This window comes from Peromyscus eremicus, chromosome 3 (assembly GCF_949786415.1).
Source record: "Peromyscus eremicus chromosome 3, PerEre_H2_v1, whole genome shotgun sequence".
In the NCBI taxonomy this organism is placed as follows: domain Eukaryota; kingdom Metazoa; phylum Chordata; class Mammalia; order Rodentia; family Cricetidae; genus Peromyscus; species Peromyscus eremicus.
In genome coordinates, this window is record NC_081418.1 from 132,714,337 (window position 1) to 132,737,396 (window position 23,060).

At 44.9% G+C, this 23,060-nt stretch overlaps 1 protein-coding gene across 1 annotated transcript; it reads left to right on the forward strand.

Annotated features, from left to right (window-relative positions):
• Positions 1-5,656: 5,656 nt before the first annotated feature.
• Positions 5,657-22,774, forward strand: Usp18 (ubiquitin specific peptidase 18). The gene is made up of 10 exons (XM_059256874.1): positions 5,657-5,951; positions 6,586-6,682; positions 7,906-8,051; positions 13,557-13,636; positions 13,887-14,033; positions 14,683-14,778; positions 15,238-15,405; positions 20,534-20,665; positions 21,047-21,096; positions 22,320-22,774. Exons 1-10 carry the CDS (start codon positions 5,804-5,806, stop codon positions 22,363-22,365), a joined length of 1,110 nt encoding a protein of 369 aa, XP_059112857.1. The 5' UTR covers positions 5,657-5,803; the 3' UTR covers positions 22,366-22,774.
• The last annotated feature ends 286 nt before the right edge of the window (positions 22,775-23,060 follow it).

The window sequence follows — 23,060 nt, forward strand, 5'->3', positions numbered from 1 at the left end:
CTTGTTAAAAATTCAAACAACGCAGACAGATGTGTAGAGGTGTTTCTCTTAATTTTCAACTCAGTATCATTTTTACGTACACTTTATCAGAAAAATTTCTATGCGTATCTTTAACATAGTTCTGTAACTTACTTCTTGTTCTTCACCTTTCCATGCTAGTGTTTTAACTGATGTTCGTATTTATTTAAATAGCTCACGGACATTCAGGTTATGTCTTATTTTTACTGGCATAAGTGATTCATCAACAAATATCACTTTTGTATACCCTCGTGCAAATACACAAACACACTTGTGAAAAACTCCTAAGAGGGGAATCAGTGGACTGAGAAACTGGAAAGATTTTTGTGAAATCTCGTAAATCAGTGTTCTAGACCTGTTCCCCAGCCTGCGTTTCATCTTCTATGAGGACAGCTAAATATATATCTTTAAACAGAAAAGACCCCTGGAGGTCGGAGTTCACGGTGTTTCAAAATTACGACTTAATTTCATACTTAACGTTGAGGTAGTTTATGCTTTGCCATCTGTTCAGAAAGTGAGGTAAATATTGCAGAACGTTTCCTGCGAAGTATCTTTTGTGTGCTTTGATATTCGTTACCTCCTGTGTTCAGGACAAGCTGAGCAGAAGGCGGCACAGGGGTGGGGTGTACTGCCCCCCCCCCACCATACACTGGCAGAGGACTTTTTAAAAAGGGGGGCTTTTTCCTTGTTTGTTTTCCTTTTTTCACTCTGGAAAACCGTGCTTTGTGGTCTTGGCACTTTTAGGCAATGTTAGTTTTATAAGGGGGAGAATTACGTTGTCCTACAGTGGAGTGTATCATGTGATTGGGCTATGGCCAGAGCACCAGTGGGCACTGGAAAAGGGCTCCAACATTTCCGGGCTGAGGCTATGTCTCAGGGTATGCTAAGGAGAGCATCGATTCTTATTATCCCACGCGGGCCAAAGGAGCCCCGAGATGCTCTGTTAGTTTGGGTTTCCTCTGGAGAGATCTCATCTTGGCCAGTCTTATTCCCATTGTTCATAAAATGTGAGCAGATCATCATGAATGAGGTCAAAGCCCAGAGCAGTGGTTTGGGCCCTTAGTAATCCCCGGGGATTTTAGCCTTGGGCAGGCTGAGCGAGGTGAGAGGACCAAGAGTTTGGATGTGGTGGCTCAGCTCACACCTAAGCACAGCATTGGAGAGGCCGAGGCAGGATTTTGTTGAGAATTTGAGTCTACCTAGGCTATATAGTGAGACTCTATCTAATATCTATATCTATATCTATATCTATATCTATAGATCTCTCTCTCTCTCTCTCTCTCTCTCTCTCTCTCTATATATATATATATATATATATATACGTTTGAGGTCAGTGGACTATGTTACTAGACCTTGTCTCAAAAGTTTCGAAGATGAGGCTGCTTTAATATTGCTTATAATACTAATTTTGTTCCTTTCAGGGTATTTATAGCTGTTCCCCACCCCACCCCCGCCGTGAGTGAACAGCCAGGGAAGGACTCACCACCCAGAATTCTCCACATCATGCAATGGCTCTCTAGCTCTTTCTCTCAAGACTCCCTTTGATTCTGTGACCACATCAGTGGGGTGCCCATAGTGGTTATTTCCATCTTTCCCCTCATTGAAGGATATAAGCTTCAGGAAGGGTGGAGCTAGATTTCTGCTTTGGAGGCAGTGTATGCGCCTGGGAGTGCAGCTTCCTCCGCTCTGGCAGATGCATGCCGCTCTGGCAGATGCATGCCGCTCTGGCAGATGCATGCCGCTCTTGCTTCAGCTGCATCCTTCTCTGCCCACTTACCACCTTCCTCGATTCCCTTCACTTCCATTTCGCTCCCATGATGCTCTGCTGCCAGCCTGTCTCTGTACCAGCCTGAACTTTCTTTGTCTTTTTGTTTTTTTGAGACAGGGTTTCTCTGTGTAGCCCTGGCTGTCCCGGAACTCACTCTAGACCAGGCTGGCCTTGAACTCACAGAGACCCACCTACCTCTGGCCTCCTGAGTGCTAGAGTTAAAGGTGTACATCAGCCTGAACTTTTAAAGACTCCCCATATCAGTCACGCAAAGTTTTGTGGCTCACCCTCCATGTGCTGGAGCTGCCTCCCAAGCTGAGCTATATGTGTGCCTTGCGTGGTGAGAGGGCTGCTTCCTATTTGGGAGGAGAAGACTGACTCTTACAGGTTGTCCCCTGACTCCCCTTATGTGCCATTGTGTCCATGTCCACATACATACATACATACATACATACGTAAGATAAATAAATAATACAATAAGAAACTTTTCATCTTAAAAAATCATGCGTAGGTCCTGCAGGATGGCTCAGCAGGTAAAGGTGGCCTGGGTTCAATCCCCAGACAGAACTGACTCAGCTGCATTGTCTTCTGATTCTGCATGTGTGCCCTGGCATGTACCCATGTGTACGCGCTCTCACACACACATTACTAATATTTGAGAAGAAAAAAACCCCAGCTGGGCAGTGATGGCGCACACCTTTAATCCAAGCACTTGGGAGGCAGAGGCAGGTGGATCTCTGAGTTTGAGGCTAGACTGGTCTACAGAGAGAGTTCCAGGGCAGCCAAGGCTGCACAGAAAAATCCTGTCTCCAAGTTAAAAATAAATCCTACTTCTGCATATCTCCTCTAATGCTTGGCTCAATACAAATTTAAATGTTTATTTTTAATTGGCACATGGGAATTACACAAATTTCTGTTGGGTGGTGGCATTGCTACCTGTCACTCTGCAACTCAGGAGGCTGAGGCAAGGGGACTGAGTTTGTGGCCAGTCTTGGCTACAAGTAACATCTTGTCTCAAAAAAAAAAAAAAAAAAAAAAAACAAAACAAAAAACAAAACAAAAAACCCAAATGGGAACTGGAGAGATGGCTCAGTAGTTAAGAGCACTGGCTGCTCTTCCAGAGGACCCGAGTTCAATTCCCAACAACCACATGGTGGCTCATAGCCATCTATAGTGGTATCTGATGCCCTCTTCTGACCTGCAGGCATACATGCGGACAGAGCACTCATACATTAAATAAGTAAGTAAGTAAGTAAATAAATAAATCTTAAACAAAACAAAACCGAAAACTAAACATCCCTCCCCTCAACTGTATATACAATACCAACTGTATATATAATACCAACTGTATATATACATATATATGTATATATGCACATATATGTATATATACATATATAATATATTATATATAATAGTGGCATAATGAATGGCATTTCACTTCAGTGTGCAATGATCAGATTCTGTCAGAATTGCTGACTGTTCCCAGTGGAAAGTGTAAAAGGATTTCTTATGGTCTCGATTTGGCCTTCCATATGACTGTTAGCTTACCAGTTAGTTTATTTCTAGACTGTATTTCCTTCTATTTTGAGTTTGGATTTCCTTATGCAAATTTCCTTATGCAAATCTTCTTAGTCTGCACAAACTTACCCACGTCCCGTTTCTCCAGACACCAAACTTTTTTTTTTTTTAAATTTATTTATTATGTATACAGTGTTCTGCCTGCAGGCCAGAAGAAGGAACCAGATCTCATTACAGATGGTTGTGAGCCACCATGTGGTTGCTGGGAATTGAACTCAGGACTTCTGGAAGAGCAGCCAGTGCTCTTAGCCGCTGAACCATCTCTCCAGCCCCCAGACACCAAACTTTTGCACACTACCAGTATTAGCTTTCTTGCATCAAGATTCAGATTCATGCTGGGCCGTGGTGGCGCATGCCTTTAATCCCAGCACTCGGGAGGCAGAGCCAGGCGGATCTCTGTGAGTTTGAGGCCAACCTGGTCTACAGAGCGAGATCCAGGACAGTCACCAAAACTACACAGAGAAACCCTGTCTGGAAACCCGCCCCCCCCCCCCCCCCAAAAAAAAAAAAAGCTTCAGATTCATGTGCTCTCAACAGGGTCTCATTCTGTGGCCCAGGCTGGTCCCAAACTTACTGTTATTCCCTTTCCTCAGCCTCACAAGTGCTGGAATTCCTGGTTTAGCAACATGCCTGGCTAAACAGCCTTGGCACCCACACCCTTCTGTCCTCTTGTCTTTCGTAAACTCAGTTACAGGCCGACTTGTTCCATGAAATACACCCTTATACACCTAACCAGACTTAGGCTGTGCATTTAGCCGCTGAGTTCTGACTGGCTCTCCCACTGAGTTCTGACTGGCTCTCTCCATTGGCCAGAGTATAAACCGGTACAAGACATGTAGCTACATGTATTAAAAATGTTACCTTTTGGTGCTGGAGAGATGCCTGAGGGGTTAAGAGTGCACACTGCTCTTGCAGAGAACTGGAGTTTTGTTGCTAACAAAACTGTTTGGGTAGCTCACAACAGCCTATAACTTGAGCTCTAGGGGATCCGACACCATCTTCTGGTGTCCCAGGGCAACCACACGCATGAGTACAAATCCATACAGAGAGAGGAACATAGACACTTAGTTAAAGAAAATAACTCATTAGGTAAAATGCTGGCTTGCGAGTGTGAGGACAGGAGTTGGGATCCACGCACCTGGGCAGATGCCAGGTGGGCATGGTGGTCTCCCTGAAATCCCAGTGCTTGAGAGGTGAGAGGCCTGACAGCCAACGGGCTGCCAGGCCTCTTGGTTTACCTGCCCGTGGGGACAGAGAAACACAGAGGAACTCCTGTGTTGTGTGCACGCTCTGGCTAGAGAGAAGGATACACAGAGAACACAGTGCTTCAGCTTAGGTTTCTGGATAGGCTGAGGAGTGGAGGGAAGCTGCAGGCAGAAGTTGAAGCTCTTTCAGAAGAAGCTGGGGGAATGAAAGGGCACGTGGCCCCGGAGGAGAGCTGGGTGTTTTCCACTTTCACATCATCCCTCGTGGAAGATGCCAGCATGCTCTTTCCAGCTGGCTGCTGCATCTGGCCGTGCCTTGCAGCTGCCCGAGCACCCTGGAGAGAGGCAGATGAGGCCTGTCACAGCCGTTGTGATGACTTTTATTCTGAAACACACTCGAGACCTCTGGGGATCTCAAGGAATTTTTGGGGAGGGTTTACAGGTGGCTGAGGTCTGTGCTGTCAGGAGGAAGTAAGAACAAGGGTTGGTGGATCATCGTAGCACGTTTCCTCATCTATACTATGATCTTGTGCTTAGGAATCTTTGGTTTGGGTGAACGAGGCTCAGTTGTCCTCTGGGTCTGGGAAGGTTGTCTGCTGACAGGGGAGCCTGAGCTGTGAGCCATCAAGCCCTCATGCAGTCCTCACGTCAGAATTTTTATAACTTCATGCACAAAATGCTTAAAGCACAGGCGGCCGGCCACAAAGCCTTCCTGAGGACCTAGGACAAGCTTCCCAGAGGAAGGAGCTCAGATGTCTGCAGGCATGTCCCCGGCAGGGGGTCAAGGATGTGGAGAGCAAGGGGTTTGCTCCTGAGCAGTCTCTAGCAAGTGGAATCCACACCTTTTTCAACTGTTAAGGATTGAGAGTTGGGGGCAAGGAGACCCTCAGTTTTTGGTCTAGACCATTTACTAAGACAGAGAACCCAGGAGGAAGAAGAGGCCAGCGTTAGGACAGTCCATGCTGAGGAAGGACGAATGGAAAAGTGGGAGGAAGGGTTGGGGGTATCCAGCTTGTCGTTAATTCCTGTTTTAGAGCTAAGCTGGTCTTCCTCTAGCAGTCAGAACTGATGGCATGGACGCGTCCCCCATCACTGTTTCCTGTTGCTTTGTGTCCCCACAGAGGATCCTTGGTGCCTGGCTTGTGTGTGGGGACTCTTCCTGGAAGTGAAGTCGTGGAATCCTGAGCCTCATTCGGGCAGTCTCAACCTGGGGGTTTGGGCGTCATCACTAATGGGCAGGGGGTTCGGGTTCCTGACAGAAAGCTGCCAGGCAGTCGTGGCTAAGCCTCAGTGCTCCTCAGAACTGGAGGAAGAGAAGAGCATGAAGAGGAAGAGAGAGCTGTCTAGAGAACACTGCAGCACCTGGGACCGCCCTCATGGTCAGTAGAGTCTCCACTCCTTCTTAGCACTGCGGAGAAGTTCACACTCTGGTTTGGAAGTGGCACACCCCGCGTTAGTTAAGAAGGTGCCCCGTTGATTTGTCAGGGGAAACCTGTGGCCCTGGAGTTTTCATTTGCCTTGGTCTGTCGCAGAAGCTCTTTGTCCAGGACTCTGAGATTTGGGATACTCTCTTGTTCTTCAGCCTCTCACCTTCTGGGGTCAGCTGAGCCTGTGGTTAGGGTGGGAAGGAAGGGAGGTTGATTGCTGGTGTGTCTAGAAATATTATTTTTGGTTTTCCCTCATTCTTGAACGTTGTCTGGCTTTCCCTCTCTTGAGATAAGCTTAGGGTTGGTGGGTGCTTTTTTTTTTTTTTTTTTTTTTAACAAATACTGTGCTTCTCATTGTCACTGTGTGATGTCGCTCTTCTTAAGGCTTGTTCTGTCATTTAATTTTCAAAGCCTCATGCTAGATAGCTCCTTCTCAGACTGTTGGCAGGCTCCCTGGTGACTTCTCTGTGCCCGTGAGAGTGTTTCTCAGGTTTTCGTGTCCTTAGTTGACCCAGGAAAAACGTTAGAGTTTTGTTCAGTGTTCTCTCTTGCCTTCAGTGTTCTTTTTCTTCTCTTCGTCTTCTAGGCCTGGTTGGTTTACACAACATCGGACAGTCGTGTTGCCTTAACTCCTTGCTTCAGGTGTTCATGATGAATGTGGACTTCAGAAAGATACTGAAGAGGTACAGCTGTGGGTCTGGCTGAGCGTGTGCATGTCATGAATGTTTTAGACTATTCCTTTATTCACAGTGACTTTGACTCTTATAAGTCTTTCCAGAGATGCCCGAGAAAAGACCATTTCTCGCATATTTTCTACTGCACTTTACCATCATTTGCAAAGTTTAAAAATACACACGTGCTTCTCCCCACCTCCATTTGGTTTCAGGTGGTGTGGGTCATTAGTGCTATTTAAAGAAATTTATTATTATTATTATTATTTTATTGTTCGGTGTATGTGGGTATTTTGCCTTCATGTATCTCTGTGCACCACATGCATCTCCATGGAGCCTAAAGGAAGAGTTGGATCCCATGGAACTGGAGTTACACATAGTTGCGAGCCACCATGAGATGCTGGGAATTGAACCCAGGTCCTGTGGAAGAGCAGCTAGTGCTCTTAACCTCTGCGCCATCTCTCCAGCCCACATGAGTGCTTTTTAAAAAGACTCCTCAGATGCTTTTGAAGGACAACCAAGGGTGACAGTCACTGGTCTGGAGTTGGGACCAGACAACATCAGAGGAAGTCAGTGAACAGATGCGGACAGTTTACCAGTGATTCTATTTGGCCCCGTGCTTTTTCCTTTTGCTCATCCACAAAGCCAGTGAGAATTGCCTATAGCTAAATGAACCATTGGCAAAACATTGCCATCTGCCATGTTGCCCTTTCTTCCCAGGACCTAACTCAGTATTTGCCTTTGCAGTATGAAGTATCTCAGGCTGGATATTTACCTGCTCACTCTAGTGTGGGCCCAGAAGGAGATGCAGCTGTCCTTTTGTTTTGTTTTGTTTTGTTTTGTTTTGTTTTGTTTTGTTTTTGTTTTTCTGAGACAGGGTTTCTCTGTGTAGCTTTGTGCCTTTCCTGGAACTCACAGAGATCCGCCTGCCTCTGCCTCCCAAGTGCTGGGATTAAAGGCGTGCGCCGCCACCGCCCAGCACAGCTGGCCTTTTTTAATGTGATGGTTGAGTATGGTTGGGGTGGGACTGTGTTAATCTCTCTCTTAATAAAGTATTCTGTACACTCTAGTCCCTCAATCACTGGAGTACATGCATAAGTCTTCCCATTTCCATAATTCTAACTTAATCCAGAGAATGGCATGGACATGGAGAGTCTTTGCAATTCTTGAAGTGATTTCAGTGTGCTCCTGGCCTGGAGAACGGTGGGTATGAGCTGCCTGGCTGTTCTTGACAGGATAACAGTGCCCCGGGAGCTGGAAGAGCAGAAGAGAAGTGTCCCCTTCCAGCTGCTTCTGCTGCTGGAGAAGATGCAGGCCAGCCGACAGAAAGCAGTGTTGCCCATGGAGCTGGCTTACTGCCTTCAGAAGTACAACGTGCCGTGTAAGAGCCTCTCAGATCCTGCCCCCTGATACAGTGTTGGGAGGGAAGGGCCTGCGGGAAAGAGCGAAGGGGAGAGCTGATGGGCAGTGAAAGAACAGACTCTAGACCTCTTTTATTAGAGGTGTGGGTGTTGATCCGAAATACACATCTCTTTACTTTGAAAGAAAAAGTTTCGTGTATGAATTTTTTGTGACTATTACCAGCGTACTGTTTTGAAGCAGCTTTAAAATAAGCTAGCATGACGTCTGCCTGTTTTCAGGGTGTAGTGTGTTGACTTGATACATTTATGCAATTGTAATGATCGTATCAGGGTAATTAGCATATCTTTCTCTTTCAACACTCCTTTCTTTGTGTTGCCTATAGCCAAGGGTACCTTTGCCAAAACACCCTGTCACCCTTCCTGTTGCCCTTTGTCCTGGTTAGCTTTGAACTGTCAGCACAGTCACATGACCGAGGAGTCTCAATTGAGGGATTACCCAGGTTAGACTGGTGTGTAGGTGTGTCTGTGGGTGGTTGTCTTGATTGGTAATGGATGTAGGAGGGCTCAGCTCACTGCGGCCCACACCGTTCACTGGGCAGGTGGTCCCAGGCTGTATAAGAAAGTAAGTTGAGCGTGAGCCACAGAGCAAGCCAGCAAGCAGCAGTCCTCCGGGGCTTCTCTTTCAAGTGCTTGCTTGAGTTCCTGCCTCAGCTCCAGTGATGGACTGTGACCTGGAAGTGTAAGCCAGAGAAAGCCTTTCCTCCACGTTTCATCACAGCCACAGACGATGCTACGCTGCTCTTCTGAGGTCTTAACTCAGTAGGTTTGACTTTGGATTCGTCTCTTCTAATCCTTTATAAAATATATAATAAATTTACCAAACGACGAACAGTTGAATGCCAGAGCTTATTCCTCAGTTTTCGTTTGGAATGTTCTGTAAACGTCTGTTGAATCCATTTGGTGTATAATATTGTTTAACACATTGTCTGCTGGTTTGAAAGAGATTTACAATTCTGTTTGTTATTATTATGTTTATATAAGCTGTGTGGGTATGAGTGAGGGTGCCTTCACACCACAGGATGTGTATGGAGGTCAGAGGAGAACTTCTGGGACTTGATTCCTCCCTTCCACGGTGGGTTCTAGGTGTCACACTCAGGTTGCCAGGTCTGAACGTCCAGTGCCTTTTGGTGATGAACCATCTGCCTCACCAGCACTGTGTTTTTTTTTTTTTTTTTTTTTTTTTTTTTTTTGGTCCAGATGATTTGTCCATTGTTGAAAGTGGGAGTGGTGAAGCACCCAAGTAGTTTCGGAATCGATCTCTGTGTTTAGACCTGAGAAGGTTTGCCTTATGAGATTGGGTGCTTCAGTTTGGGGAGTGTATATGTTTATAGTTGTTCCATCTTTTTGTTGAGTCCCTTGCGTTCTCCTTACTTACTGACCATCTCTGTCTCCTTTTGCAGTGTTTGAATTTTAGTCTGCTTTGCTGTACAGCTGCTGCTGGCTGCCTTTGGTTTCTCTTTTCTTGTTATATCCTCTTCAGCCTTTCACTTTCATTCTGTGTGTCTTTACTGGTATCACATTGTTGAGTTTTGTTTGTTAGGTTTACATGAAATATTACCACTGATAAACGAGGCATGCTCTTGTAATGATGTAATATTTCTGTGTTTGTTTTGGACAATTCTTATTCTTCCCTCCCCTTTCCTCCCTCCTTCCTTTCCTCTCCTCTTCCTCATCCTAGTCCTTGTCCCCTCCTCTTTTTTTTTTTTTTTTTTTTTTTTTTTTAGTTCACTTCAAACTCACTATGTAGCTAAGTTGACCTTGAACTCCTGGTCCTCCAGCTTCCTGCTTGCTAGGCTTATAAGCATGTGCCATCACACTTAGTGTCTTTCCTAATTTCTTGTTCATCCTTGTGAGTAGGAATTTTTCTTCTCTTTTTCTTCTCTGTACAGAAGGCACACTGTCTTGCTCATCATGTACTTTTTGTGATGGTAATTGTCACCTTTCTCTTGTACTATATAGATTCTCATGGGGCCAACCTGGTGCAGAATTCCTCAGGTTTTTGTTTTTGTTGGAAAACCTTTCTTTTTCATCATTCCTGAAGGATAGCTTTGCTGGGTATAATAGACTTGGTTGGTGCTTTTTGTTGTTGTTGCTTCAGGACTTTGTGTATCTCATCTTGCCTTAAAGAGGGTCTTTTCTAGCTAAATCATTAGCAGGCTTTTAATCTTCCTGGACTTGGTTGACTATATTTGTTCATATTAATTCAGTAGGTTTTCTATGCCTCTCTTTTCCCATCATCTTTTACAGCACCTACACTGTGAATGTTTGCATTGTGAATGTTTCCTTGCTTAATTGTATGCTATATGTTCCATAGTCTTTGTTTCTAGTTTTTCTTATTTTCTTTATTTTTCATTTTTTTTCTGATTTGGTTATTTCAAAAGACCTATCTTCATGCTTAGAAATTTTCTTCTGCCTGATCAACACTGTTGAGGCTCTCTATTTTTTTAAACTTAATTGAATTCATTAGTGCCTTGATTTCTCTTTATTATCTCTATGTATGCTGAATTTCTCACTCATATAATGATTTTCCTGTTTTAACTTAATTGTGTTTTTATTCTCTTGTATCTCATTAAATTTCCTTGTAATCATTTGTCTAAATTCTTTGTCACACAATTGAGTTTTCTGTCCTTTGGGGTCTGTTGCTAGAAAGTTATTGTTATTGTGTTCCTGTGGAGACACTGGGGTGCGTAGTTTTGCATAATTCTTAAAAAATCCAGATTTTGACTTACTAAAAAGATTTTTTATGATGGTGGGTATTTTGCCTGCATGTATGTCTATGTATTCTTCGTGGTCTGATACCCTAGGAGCAGGAAGAGGTTGTTGGACCCCCTAGGACTAGAGTTATAGACTTACGTTACATGCCATGTGGGTGCTGGGAATTGAACCCAGGACCTTTGGAAGAGCAGCCAATGTCTCTGTTGGTATTTGAGTGTCTGATGGGTCACTTGTCTCTACCTTAAAAAAAGGGCATTCTTAATTTGTTTCAAATCTTAGGGGAAGAAACGTCTGATTTCCTTCACACAGTGTGATATTAAATGTGTTTGACATACATGATCTTTATTTTTATTTTAAGAATTATTTATTTATCTGTTTATTATTTTACATATACAAGTGTAGGCACACGAGTGTCATAGCGTGTTTGACATGATCCATGCATGGAGGGCAGAGGACGGCTTTTGGGAATGCTCTCCTTACACAGGCGGGCTCCAGTGGTGAAGTTCGGGTTCTCAAGCTTGCTCAGAAAGTGCTTCTCTCTGAGACATCTCGCCAGCTCTCTATTTTTATTTTGTGAGCATTTTAATTGCTTTTTAAAATAATATTTATTATGTGTACAATGTTTTGTCTGTATGCATGCCTACATGCCAGAAGAGGGCACCAGATCTCATTGTAGACAGTTGTGAGCCACCATGTGGTTGCTGGGAATTGAACTCAGGACCTCTGGAAAAGCAGTCAATGCACTTAACCTCTGAGCCATCTCTCCAGCCCTTTAATTGCTCTTATGAATGAATAGACTCCTAGCAGCTATCTTCCCCCCCCCCCCCCATCTCATTTATGTTCTCACCTTTCTTCAGCTTTCCATAGTGCTTTGTGTACCCGGAGGGACCTTTTATTCCTGTTTGAATTATGAACAGTTGGAACCTGCCCTCCATTAGGATATGGTTTCTCAGGGACATGTGTTCTCTCTGGTATGTGTGTGCACTGCGTCCCAAGTGTGAAGTAGACAGTGGGACAGACAAATACCCTTGCATTTTGTCGGGAAGGGACTCTTGGCTCTTGGCCAGAGGGGGTTTAAAACAGTGACTACGGATGGCAACTGGCCTACTTTCATTTCCGCTGTTGTGAGAAAATACCCCGAAGAAAAGCACCTTAGGGGAGTAAGTCTCCATTTTAGCTCACACATCCAGGGTACAGTCTGTCATAGCAGGGAAGTCGGAATGGCAGGCAGAAACTCAGAACAGTTGGGCATATCACACCCACAGTCATGCTCAGAGAGAATGAGTACACACACGCTTTTAATACTTAACTTACCCTCTCTCCTCATATATGGTCCCAGCCCAGGGAACAGTGCAGCCCACCATGAGCTGTGTCTCCCCATGTCAATTAATACAGCCAGGACAACCCCTGCAGATATGTCCACAGGCCAGTTTAGCCTAAGGACTCCCTGATCGGGACTCTCTTCCCAAGTGTTTTTTGATCGTGTCAGTTGACAGTTAAAACTGACCATCACAGGAGCTGGAGAGACGGCTCAGCAGTTAAGAGCACGCGTGTGGAGGACCTGGGTTCAGTTCCCAGCACCCATGTTGTGGTTCACAACTGTTTTAACTCCAGTTCCAGGGGATCAGATACCCTCTTCTGACCTTCAAGGGCACTAGGCATACACATAGTACACACACATACATTCGGGCAAAACATCTATACAGATAAAATCAAATAAACAGATCTAAACAAAACAAAACTGACCATCACAACACCTTAATCCAATGTTTACATCTGTATTAGCTCTGTGACGGACACCTTCTGTACTCAGTTCCCTGGGTAAATCAATTTTGCCCATCTGGTAGGTTATTTTTGATTCGGGGCTCATCATATGGATTAATTAATATATTCAATTAACATATAGTGTTCACATTCATCATTGTAGATTTGTTGTGCACAAGGCAACAGGAATGACAGTGATTTTGCCTCCAGGAAACTCACCGTTTAGAAGCAGGACAGGCCAAAAATCAAAGAGGACAAAATATAGAATGTCAAGTCTGTGTTGTGATATGTAATATTAGGGAAGGACAATGATGCTGTGGTGGAAGATACAGCATGTTCACAGAAAGTGCTGTGGCCTGAAATGTCTTTGCATTTTGGCGCAGATCTGCCCTTTTGTGAAATAGTCTGCAGTGTGTTTCTCACCTTTTCTGACTTCCCATTTCTTTGGACCAACGCCGCTAAAGTCAGTTATGTCTGTTCACGATTTCAGACCTACTTTTATAACAGGGACATAGTTCCCTGCAAGGTTCCTGCTCATATTGGCCAGGATCATCTAACATGGAGTTGGTCTTTTCTCTTTCCTCTTTTATTCTGGCACCTTTGGAGAAACTCTGTGGGATTGGGCTCTGCTTTTAGGGAAGTGAATAAAAATGACCACCAGGGGGCAGAGTCATAGTAACCGCTTAGCAGGAAGAAAAAAAAAGAAGAAAAGAAAAGAAAAACAAAACCAGGAACAAATAGTTGGGAATCTACCAGTCAGCTGATAGAGGCCTGTAGAGGTGGATAGTGAGAGAAAGTGATGGCCTTAATTCTAAGAGAAACTCTTAAAAAAAACAACAACACAAAGCTTGCTTTTCATTTAGTCTTTTCAAAAGTGACAGAAGGCTAGGAAAGGATAAAGGAGTTGAGTGTTCATGTGGCTGGGGTCTCCGTGGCTCAACAAGGACATAGATGTCTCCTGACTAATTGTGCTTCTCTCTGCCCAGTGTTTGTCCAGCATGACGCTGCTTATCTCTACCTGACAATCTGGAACCTGACTAAGGATCAGATCACTGATGTGGACTTGGTGAGAGCTGGGATCTGGAGAAGGCAGAGATCTGAGATGTTGCTTGTGGGACCTGCTTCACTATTGTGTGCACTATTAGCTAGGAATGAGTCCCTGCTTGGCGTAGATCTCTGGTGTGGTTACCTTTATGTGCAGGGAAGCAAAATTTTGTGTCAGCCATTTCTAGAACTTCTGTCTGAAAAAAAATCACTTGTCTCAACCTAACGTGACTTCTAGGTCATCTTTCCTCCTTTGCGGTCTCCCCTTGCAGGCAGAGCGGCTGCAGGCTCTGTTCACAATCTGGACGAAGGAGTCCCTCATTTGCTTGGGCTGTGCCTCGGAGAGCAGCAGAAGCAGCAGGCTGCTCACTCTCTCTCTTCCTCTTTTTGATATGGACTCGAAGCCCCTGAAAACACTGGTGAGAGACTTCTTGTGGGTGACGTTGTGTACCCCGAGGTAGCCACTTTTCCCCTGCTTCTACCACTACCCTTGGATTTTTTAAAGTAATTTGTAGGCCGACAAGATGGCTTAGCATGTAAAGGGGCTTGTTGCCAAGCGCTCTGACCTGAGTTTGATTCCTGGGTCCTACACAGAGGAAGAAGAGAACTAGAAAACCTGTTCCTCTACTCCACATATGTGCCTTGGCATGTGCATGCCCCCCGCTACCATAATAAGTCAAAACAAAACAAAAACAAAAATGTAATGTACTTTTCAAAAAGTGACTCATGTTTCACTTGTACACCCTGGGCCAATCTCTCCTTGACTTGGGGGAGGGGGGATATGTCTTTCCCTCCTCCTCCTCCTCCTCCTCCTCCTCCTCCTCCTCCTCCTCCTCCTCCTCCTCCGGCATTCCTCACGCTCTTCCCCTGGCAAGTCCCCTCCAGTTCTGTTCCTCCCACCAGTGGGCACTTTCTGAAATTCTGCCCCATGTGTCACCCGTGCCCACTTAGAGGGGTGGGGATTAAAGGGTAGCCAAGCCTGGGCTTCCACTACCAGGGGAGGGGGCTGTTGATGAGGAACTTGAATGCTGCCCGGTGCTTACATGCTGGTTCTCCTGGGTGGGGTAGGAGGATGCCCTGTGCTGTTTCTTCCAGCCCAAAGAGTTAGCAAGCTCGGACAAGTGCTTCTGTGAGAACTGTGGGAAGAAGACGCCTAGAAAACAGGTACTCTTTAAGTCCAAACTCTTCACTGGTCTGGGGTTGCCCGTGGGGTTTCCTGATAGGTCTTTGCAGACCCCTTAAGGGCATCTCATAAAGGCTGACAGGGAATCTGGGTTCAGCCAGTCCCTGGGATCCTAGGGCTTCTCATGTGCATAACTTCAGACTTGGCCTCTCAGATCATATCACTGAGAGGGACAGGAAAGCCTTTTAGTGACAAGAGGAGACGGTTCAAGAGCAGTGGGTAGGGTTTGGCTAGAGTTCTAGAGTAGACTCCACAGTTCCTGTGCCTGAGCAGAGGCCTTCTGTGGAGGTGTGTGGTGTGTGACACTCAGTCGTGTGAGTCTTGAAAGTGCCCTGCAAGCCCCTTGTGGGAAAGAGCACATTGCCAGTCATAACACCGCTCCCAACCTGCCCATCTCAAGTCCCTAAGATTTCATTGTCATGCTGATTTTGCTTTTTCAGGTTTTGAAACTGACTCATCTGCCCCAAACCTTGACCATCCACCTCATGAGGTTCTCCACCAGGAACTCACGGACAGAAAAGGTCTGCCACTCAGTGTATTTCCCTCAGCGCTTGGATTTCAGTCAGGTTCTGGCAACTGAGAAAGAACTTGGTGATACCAAGGAACAGGTGAGGTTTGCCTTCCATGTTTCATTCATTGCAGCAGACTCAGTGTCCTCCTGAGGTAGCCGTCCAGCAGACTCAGTGTCCTTCTGAGGTAGCCGTCCAGCAGACTCAGTGTCCTTCTGAGGCAGCCGTCCAGCAGACTCAGTGTCCTTCTGAGGTAGCCGTCCAGCAGACTCAGTGTCCTTCTGAGGCAGCCGTCCAGCAGACTCTTTGTCCTCCTGAGGTAGCTATTCATCCCCATTAGCTGCTGGATACCACTCACTCATAAGTGCTCTAGTTGTAAGTACCAAGTCCACGATAGCAGACTGTGAGGTGACATGGACCAGCATCATGTGGGCCAGATACTTCCTGGGTTGGGCTCTCATCCAGGGACCCATGTAGCTAGAGTTTTCCTGCCTGGCCCACAGTCAGGACAAATCTCTCTCACCTGCCAGTCCCACAGCTGCTCAGACCCGACCAAGTAAACACAGAGACTTATATTGGTTACAAACTGTATGGCCGTGGCAGGCTTCTTGCTAACTGTTCTTACAGCTTAAATTAATCCATTTCCATTAACCTATACCTTGCCACAGGGCTCGGGGCTTACCGGCATCTTCACATGCTGTTTGTCATTGTGGCGGCTGGCAGTGTCTCTCTCAACCTTCCACTTCCCAGCTTTATTCTCCTCCTTGTCCCGCCTATACTTCCTGCCTGGCCACTGGCCAATCAGTGATTTATTTATTGACCAATCAGCAACACACTTGACATACAGACCATCCTACAGCACTTCCCTTTTTTTTTTTTCAAAAAGGAAAGTTTTAACCTTAACAAAGTAAAATTACATATAATTTGGGAAGTAGTAGCTTCTCTTACTACTTCCTGCTGGAGGGGGGCGCTGTATCTTATGGGGACACAAAGAAAATTTTAGGATTATGAAATAGTCCATGAGGCTGTATCGTCTGAGCCAGTTGCCTTCAAACCATTCTGGATGTTGGATTATCTGGGCCATGGTGTCTTCTGAGACCTTTCAGGGGGTCTTGGCTGGTCAAACTTGATGTATCTTAATCTAGAACAAATCCATAGCCTTTGGCTTTTTGTGGGAACAAAAGCAGTCTCTTTTCCAAAGCAACATATCCTTATATCCAAATTTTGAAGTCAAGGTACCTTTAAAATACACATTTTGGTTTAACTCAACATCTTTTACAATCAAATGTTTTTCTGCAGTTAAAAATTTCAAAGACAACACAATCCAGATTCTCTGTGTAATATTCATCTTTACGTGGCTTATTTTATATATTAATTTTACTGTCTCTTTAAAGACTTTATTTTTTAAAACTATGTATTTGTTTATATAACTGTATATATCACCTTTTTCTTCTCTTTCAAGCCTATGTATATTTTATACACATTGTAAACTATTACATCTGAATCTGTCTTATTGTGAATCTATTGCTTTAAACTGCAGCATTTGTAAGACTGAAACGGTGCGATGGCTCCTGGCTCTGCTCACCTCAGCTTCCCAACATGGCAGTGGTATCATACGTTTACCGCCAGCTCTGGGAGCTATTGTGGGTCTATGCTTTTAGCCAAGCAGCATGTAGCCCAGAAACCTCTTTTTTTGTTTTGTACTAGCAAAGGCTAAATCCACCATGCAGCTTAATGTGCCACTTGCAGAGGCCTCATTCCCGTCATACTGCAGGTCGAGCACGCACACCAGGAACCCACCAGTAGCTCAAACTGGCAGCTGCCGCTCATTTGAGAGAGACAATTAGAAAGCTTTTTTTTTTTTTTTTTTTTTTTTGTTTTTTTGAGACAGGGTTTCTCTGTGTAGCTTTGCGCCTTTTCCTGGAACTCACTTGGTAGCCCAAGCTGGCCTCGAACTCACAGAGATCCGCCTGGCTCTACCTCCCGAGTGCTGGGATTAAAGGCATGCGCCACCACCGCCTGGCAGAAAGCTGTTTATAGCTCCGTTTGAGAATTTTTTTTCTCAGTTTTTAGGTGGAAACTTTTGCCCCACGTTGGGTGCCATTTGTAGCTAGAGTTTTCCTGCCTGGCCCACAGTCAGGACAAATCTCTCTCACCCACCAGTCCCACAGCTGCTCAGACCCGACCAAGTAAACACAGAGACTTATATTGGTTATAAACTGTATGGCTGTGGCAGGCTTCTTGCTAACTGTTCTTACAGCTTAAATTAATCCATTTCCATTAATCTATACCTTGCCACATGGCTTGTGGCTTACCGGCATCTTCACATGATGCTGCTTGTCCTGGCAGCGGCTGGCAGTGTCTCTCTCAACCTTCCACTTCCCAGCTTTATTCTCCTCCTTGTCCCGCCTATACTTCCTGCCTGGCCACTGGCCAATCAGTGATTTATTTATTGACCAATCAGCAACACACTTGACATACAGACCATCCTACAGCAGACCCAGGCCCCCTGTTGGCCATACTTGGCATATACAACAGTGCAGAACCAATTGCAGTTTGGTATAACTCACAAAAGCACATACATATTCAGGACTTCTTTCTGTCTTTCTTCTTTTTTTAAAATAAAAATTTGCATTTATTTATTTGTGTCTGTGTAAGGCATGGGTGGGGTCAGAGGACAACTTGTGGGAGTTGGTTCTCTCCTTCCACCGCCTGGGTCCCGAGGATTGACAGGTCATCAGTCTTGACCTGCTGAGCCATCCTGCCAGGTCAGGACAGACTGTCTTTCTTAGGCAATACTTTAAGACTCAAGCCTTGGTAGTTCTGAGAAGCCATGGTGAGTCATCACCCTGATGTCATGGCCAGCCTTTGCCTTTACTTTTAAAGATTCAGAAAGCTTCCTTTTTCTAAACATTGGGTTTTATGGAAATGCCTCAGAGCACTGAGAAAAGGGACCTGTAATTCGGTACTTCCTATTTGAAATGACATGTGAATACTCACAGGCACATGTGTAAACACAACGTTTTGGGTTCTTAGCGCCAACTAAACTTTCGTATTGAAAAGCCAGAGCCTGCTTTGACGATAATATCAAAGTAGCCAGTTGTTGGACCAAATTTAATCAGAGGAAAATTTAATTCATTTGTCCCAAGTTAATAACTTCTTGCAAGATTCTAAGAAAAAAAAAAAAGATTGTCTTTTCCTTGTAAGTTTGAAGCAGGAAATGCTACATTTGCAGGTTTTAGATCTCATACATATGGCTCCACTGTTGGAGTGTTTGTTCTGTTATATTGGTCTGTTTGCCAATTCACGCTCCGGAACCGTATTAGAATACAAGGCCCATCTTTGCCTTTTAGGTGTCCGTGTTTCACAGTGCTCACTTTTGATCTCCTTCTCATTTTCTCACTCAGTCCAGCTGTGCAGTGCACTTACATTTCTTCCTGTGTGAAGAAGATTTCATGATGGGAAATTTCAGATAAATACAAAAGAGTGGGGAAATATATAACAAACCATCTTCTATCCAGACAACTTTCCACCTAAAAAAGTTAGTCATAGAAACAGACTACAACATGTGTTACACACTGGAAAAGTGCTTAAAATAGTTTTAAACACTTTCACTACAAAGATATGCTTGCAAGGTGATAGATATATTACCTAACTGTTCCCCAGTATATACACACATATCAATATGTCACATTGCATACCATTGTGTATAAGTCTTTTTGCTTTGGTTTGGTTTTTGATTTTGGTTTTGGTTGTTTTGTGCCAGAGTTTCTCGTTATGTAGACCTGACTGTCTTGGAACTTGCTATATAGACCATGATGGCCTTGAACTCATAGAGGTCTACCTGCCTCTGCCTCCAGAGTGCTGGGAATAAAGGTGTGTGCTACTACACACAGCATGACTTTTTTGTTGATTAAAAATTAAATTTGGGTTGGCAAAATGGCTCAGCAGGTTAAGGCACTTGCCACACAGACCTGGTGAGTTTTAATCCCTGGAACGCCACAGAAGTGGACGGAAAGAAGAACCAATTTTACAAAGTCATCCGTGTGTGTGTGTGTGTGTGTGTGTGTGTGTGTGTGTGTGTGCGCGTGTGCCTGAGTGTGTATATGTGCACCACATCTGTGCAGGTGCTCATGGAGACCAGAAGGGTGTCAGCTCCCCTAGAACTGGAGTTATAATGGTTTTGGCTGTCTGATGTGGGTCCTCTGCAAGAGCAGCAAGTGCTCTGAGCCACCCTTCCAGGCCCAGATGCCAACTTTCAGAATAGATTATCAGCTAGTCATTTTTCATCGATTCTCTGTAAAAAGTTGTTATATATTTATTTATTACCAATTAATGATTTTATCCCTTTTTGTTATTGTATTTTTTTTCCAGTTATCTTTACATGTCAGGTAATAGGTTGGAGCCCCACCTTCTGTCTCCTCACAAGAAAGAATAGTATTCTTATTACACATTCCACAGTTGGGGCTATCCCACCACGTACATTGTAATAGGACATGGTGGGAAGGGGAGCAATTGTTGCCATCTTTTGGGGATGATATATTCCGTCACCGTTGCTCATGGCAACCTGCAGGGCCTCCTGACTTCTCTCCCCTTTAATCACATTAACATGGAGGACCCTCCTCGGCCTCACTGTGGTGCTTTTGCTTGGCTGTCTGGTGCCTCCGATGGCTGCACTCCAAGTATGTGAGGTACTAGTGACTTGTGGGGAGAGGTGGGCTCTGGGCTCATTCTCTTTTTGGTACCTGGAGGTGAGCCGTGGTGGCTCAGACTCTGCAGCAGTGAGGGCCCCTGGCTGCAGAGCTCTGGGACCTGGCTCCGGGCTCCGTGCCTGTTGAGCAGAGTGCACACGTGGAACTTTAAGAAAGCGTTCTGACTAATGTGGTGATCGGTTCACAGGCAGCCCCAATCCGTCTCACCCCTCTTCCTTTCCCACAGAGAATTCTCTCTTATTTTAACTTCCTGAGGTTTTGAGGGAGTGGCATGATTTAGTGTCAGTTCCAGTGGATGCTTTCGGTAATTTTCTACTTGATCTGTGATAGTGACACTGCTTTCCTGACATCTGTTGAATTGGCTACTTCTCTATTTCTGTGACAAAAACACCACGACCAGGGAAACTTAGAGAAGAAAGTGTTTATTTTGGGCTTACGGCTCCAGAGAAATAGAGTCCATGATGGCAGACTGGAGGGATGGTGGCTGAACTGTTTCTGCATTTGTCTCCCTCCAGTCGGAAGTCCACTATGAGCTCTTTGCTGTGATTGCCCACGTGGGGCTGGCTGACTTTGGTCATTACTGTGCCTACATCCGGAATCCTGTGGATGGAAAATGGTTCTGCTTCAATGACTCACATGTTTGTTGGGTGAGAAACATCATCCAAATTGCTGCTTGCCCTGGATTAGCTCTAATAAATCCAGAGCCTGGGGATCTCTAGGTCCTCACCATGGAGACTGGTCCTGTAGTCTGAATGGTGGTGCTTTTCATGAGGTGCAAAGTCCTTTCCCCCACCCGCCTAGAAAACTGCTCCTAGTTTATAACTGTACGTACTCACTCAGCTCAGTGCTCTGGGAAACGCCTTGGACTCTGGGAAATTCCTCTAAAGGCAGAGTTGTAACTCTTGGACAGGCATAACCAAGTATAAAGAGAGGAATGCACTTGTCCAGGAGGGCAGATCACAGTACCATGCATTCTAGGAACACCGAATACTGAGTTGAGTGTTGACTTTTTTCTTATATACTTCCAGGTGACCTGGGAGGATGTCCAGTGTACCTATGGAAATCACAGATATCGCTGGTAAGAAAAGGCCCGGCTTGTTGAAACCTGATGAACTTGCTCTGAATTCTTGGCTGCGTGAACCTCTCATGGCTTCAGCTGTTACTTACATTCTCACGGCTCCCCTGAGATGAACTAGTCAGCTTCATCTGTGACTACCTATCCCACTCTGCCGGGCTTTTCTGGATACTAAGATTCCAGTAATGGCTACGGATTTGTGATGGAGTCCAAATGCTGTGTCTGCCATTTTCTACCTAATTGCAGAGTCCCCCTCATGTTTCATTACTCGTGGCCTTTCCCCACGGTGCAAAACGTTTACAGGTTGACCCAGGCAGAGCTTGCGGGTTGGGGGAGGGGCGTCTCTCATGCTACCATCGTATCTTGAGCATGCCTCCCTGTGACAAAGACCACCTCTTGATTGCTTATGTAACCCTCTTTCCCATGTCACATGTACTCTTTGAGGGGAAAACATCACTCCTTTCATCTTTTTATGTCTAGCAGTAGCTTGCATTTTGTAAGAATCAACAAGTACCTCTTAAAACCAATCATTACAGAGGGGACGCTGGAGAGAAAAATAAAGCTGGATGAAGAGAGATCAAAGAGCCTTTGTAAAGCTCCCCCGGCCTTTTTTTCTGGCCTGGGGACGATGGCATACACAAAAGGTGATCCGAGATGGCTTTTAGCTCAGAGGCAGGCTGGACTACTTGAGAAATAAAGAAGTCGATGCAACTGTGTTTGAAATCCTCCTTCAGCCCGCTTTCAGCTGTCTCTTGTTTCTTCTAAGCATCTCCATTAGATGCCAGATCTTTGTTTCTGATTGTTGCTGATGCCCTTCTGATTTAGGGCAGGAACTGGCTGACTGTCTGTAGAGAGGGAGGGAGGAAGTTCTTGGCTCTGTGGAATACAACTCCTGTTGCAGCTACGTGGCTCTGCCCGTGTAGCATTGAAGAGGCTGTGAACAATACGTGGACAACTGATTAAAATTGGCTCCGTGGTTGAATCTGTTTGCAAAAACAGAGTTAGATTTATTTTGTGATCCCACAATTTTTCACCATATGATTTAGATGCCAACTAATAGCTAGTCACTGGGGTCACAATTTTACCGCTCTGAGGGCATGGCTAGGTAGATCATGAGTTAGATGAGTGCTTGACCCAAGAGCCAGGAAGTTTACTATTGCTTGTCATGTCATGGTTTCACTGTGGATGCTTCATTTTTCTGTGCTGACATGTTCTTTGCTTTCTAGGCGGGAAACTGCTTATCTCCTGGTTTACATGAAGACTGGATCATGATGGATGTACTCACACCTTTAGGAATGATGGACTCTTATTTTCCTTTCCTATACCCATGTTTGCTGCAACTTCAATGAGGATCATAATTAAAAAAACACAGTTAAACATTATTTATAAGAAAGAATCAATATTTCTGTATTTTGGATGTGGCTCATCTCCTAAAAGCTTCCACGCAGCAGGCATGGTCCTTGATTGGGCAATGTTTAGATGGTAGAATCTTTAAGAGACAGGGCCCAGTGGGAGGTAATTGGTCCATGGGATCTCTCTCTTCTGTGCACCGGTAGTTCTTTTTCTGTTTCTCTGTCATGCTGTGATGCAACCAGGGGGTCCACAATATGATGCCAGTGCCATGCTGGTTGGATCATCCAGTCATTAAAATGTTGAGTCAAATAAATATTATTATACACTATTCAGCCTCAAGTATTTTGTTCCAGCAACAGAAAATGCATGAATATAGTTGTTAAAACACTTAGATCCCACACAGGTCTAGATCAGTGGGAACTGGATAATTTCACCAGTGGGTTTGGCTAGATTATGATCCTGATGTGGCCTTCAGTACAAGACATGACCATAGTTGGGAAACTGGGGGAATCCAGGCATTACCGGGGTAGAATCAGTGGGAGTAGGAGTAACTGGAGTGACAAGGGACAGTGGAAGGAAGGATTTTAGTGTTGTAACAGCTAGTGTGTTCTAAC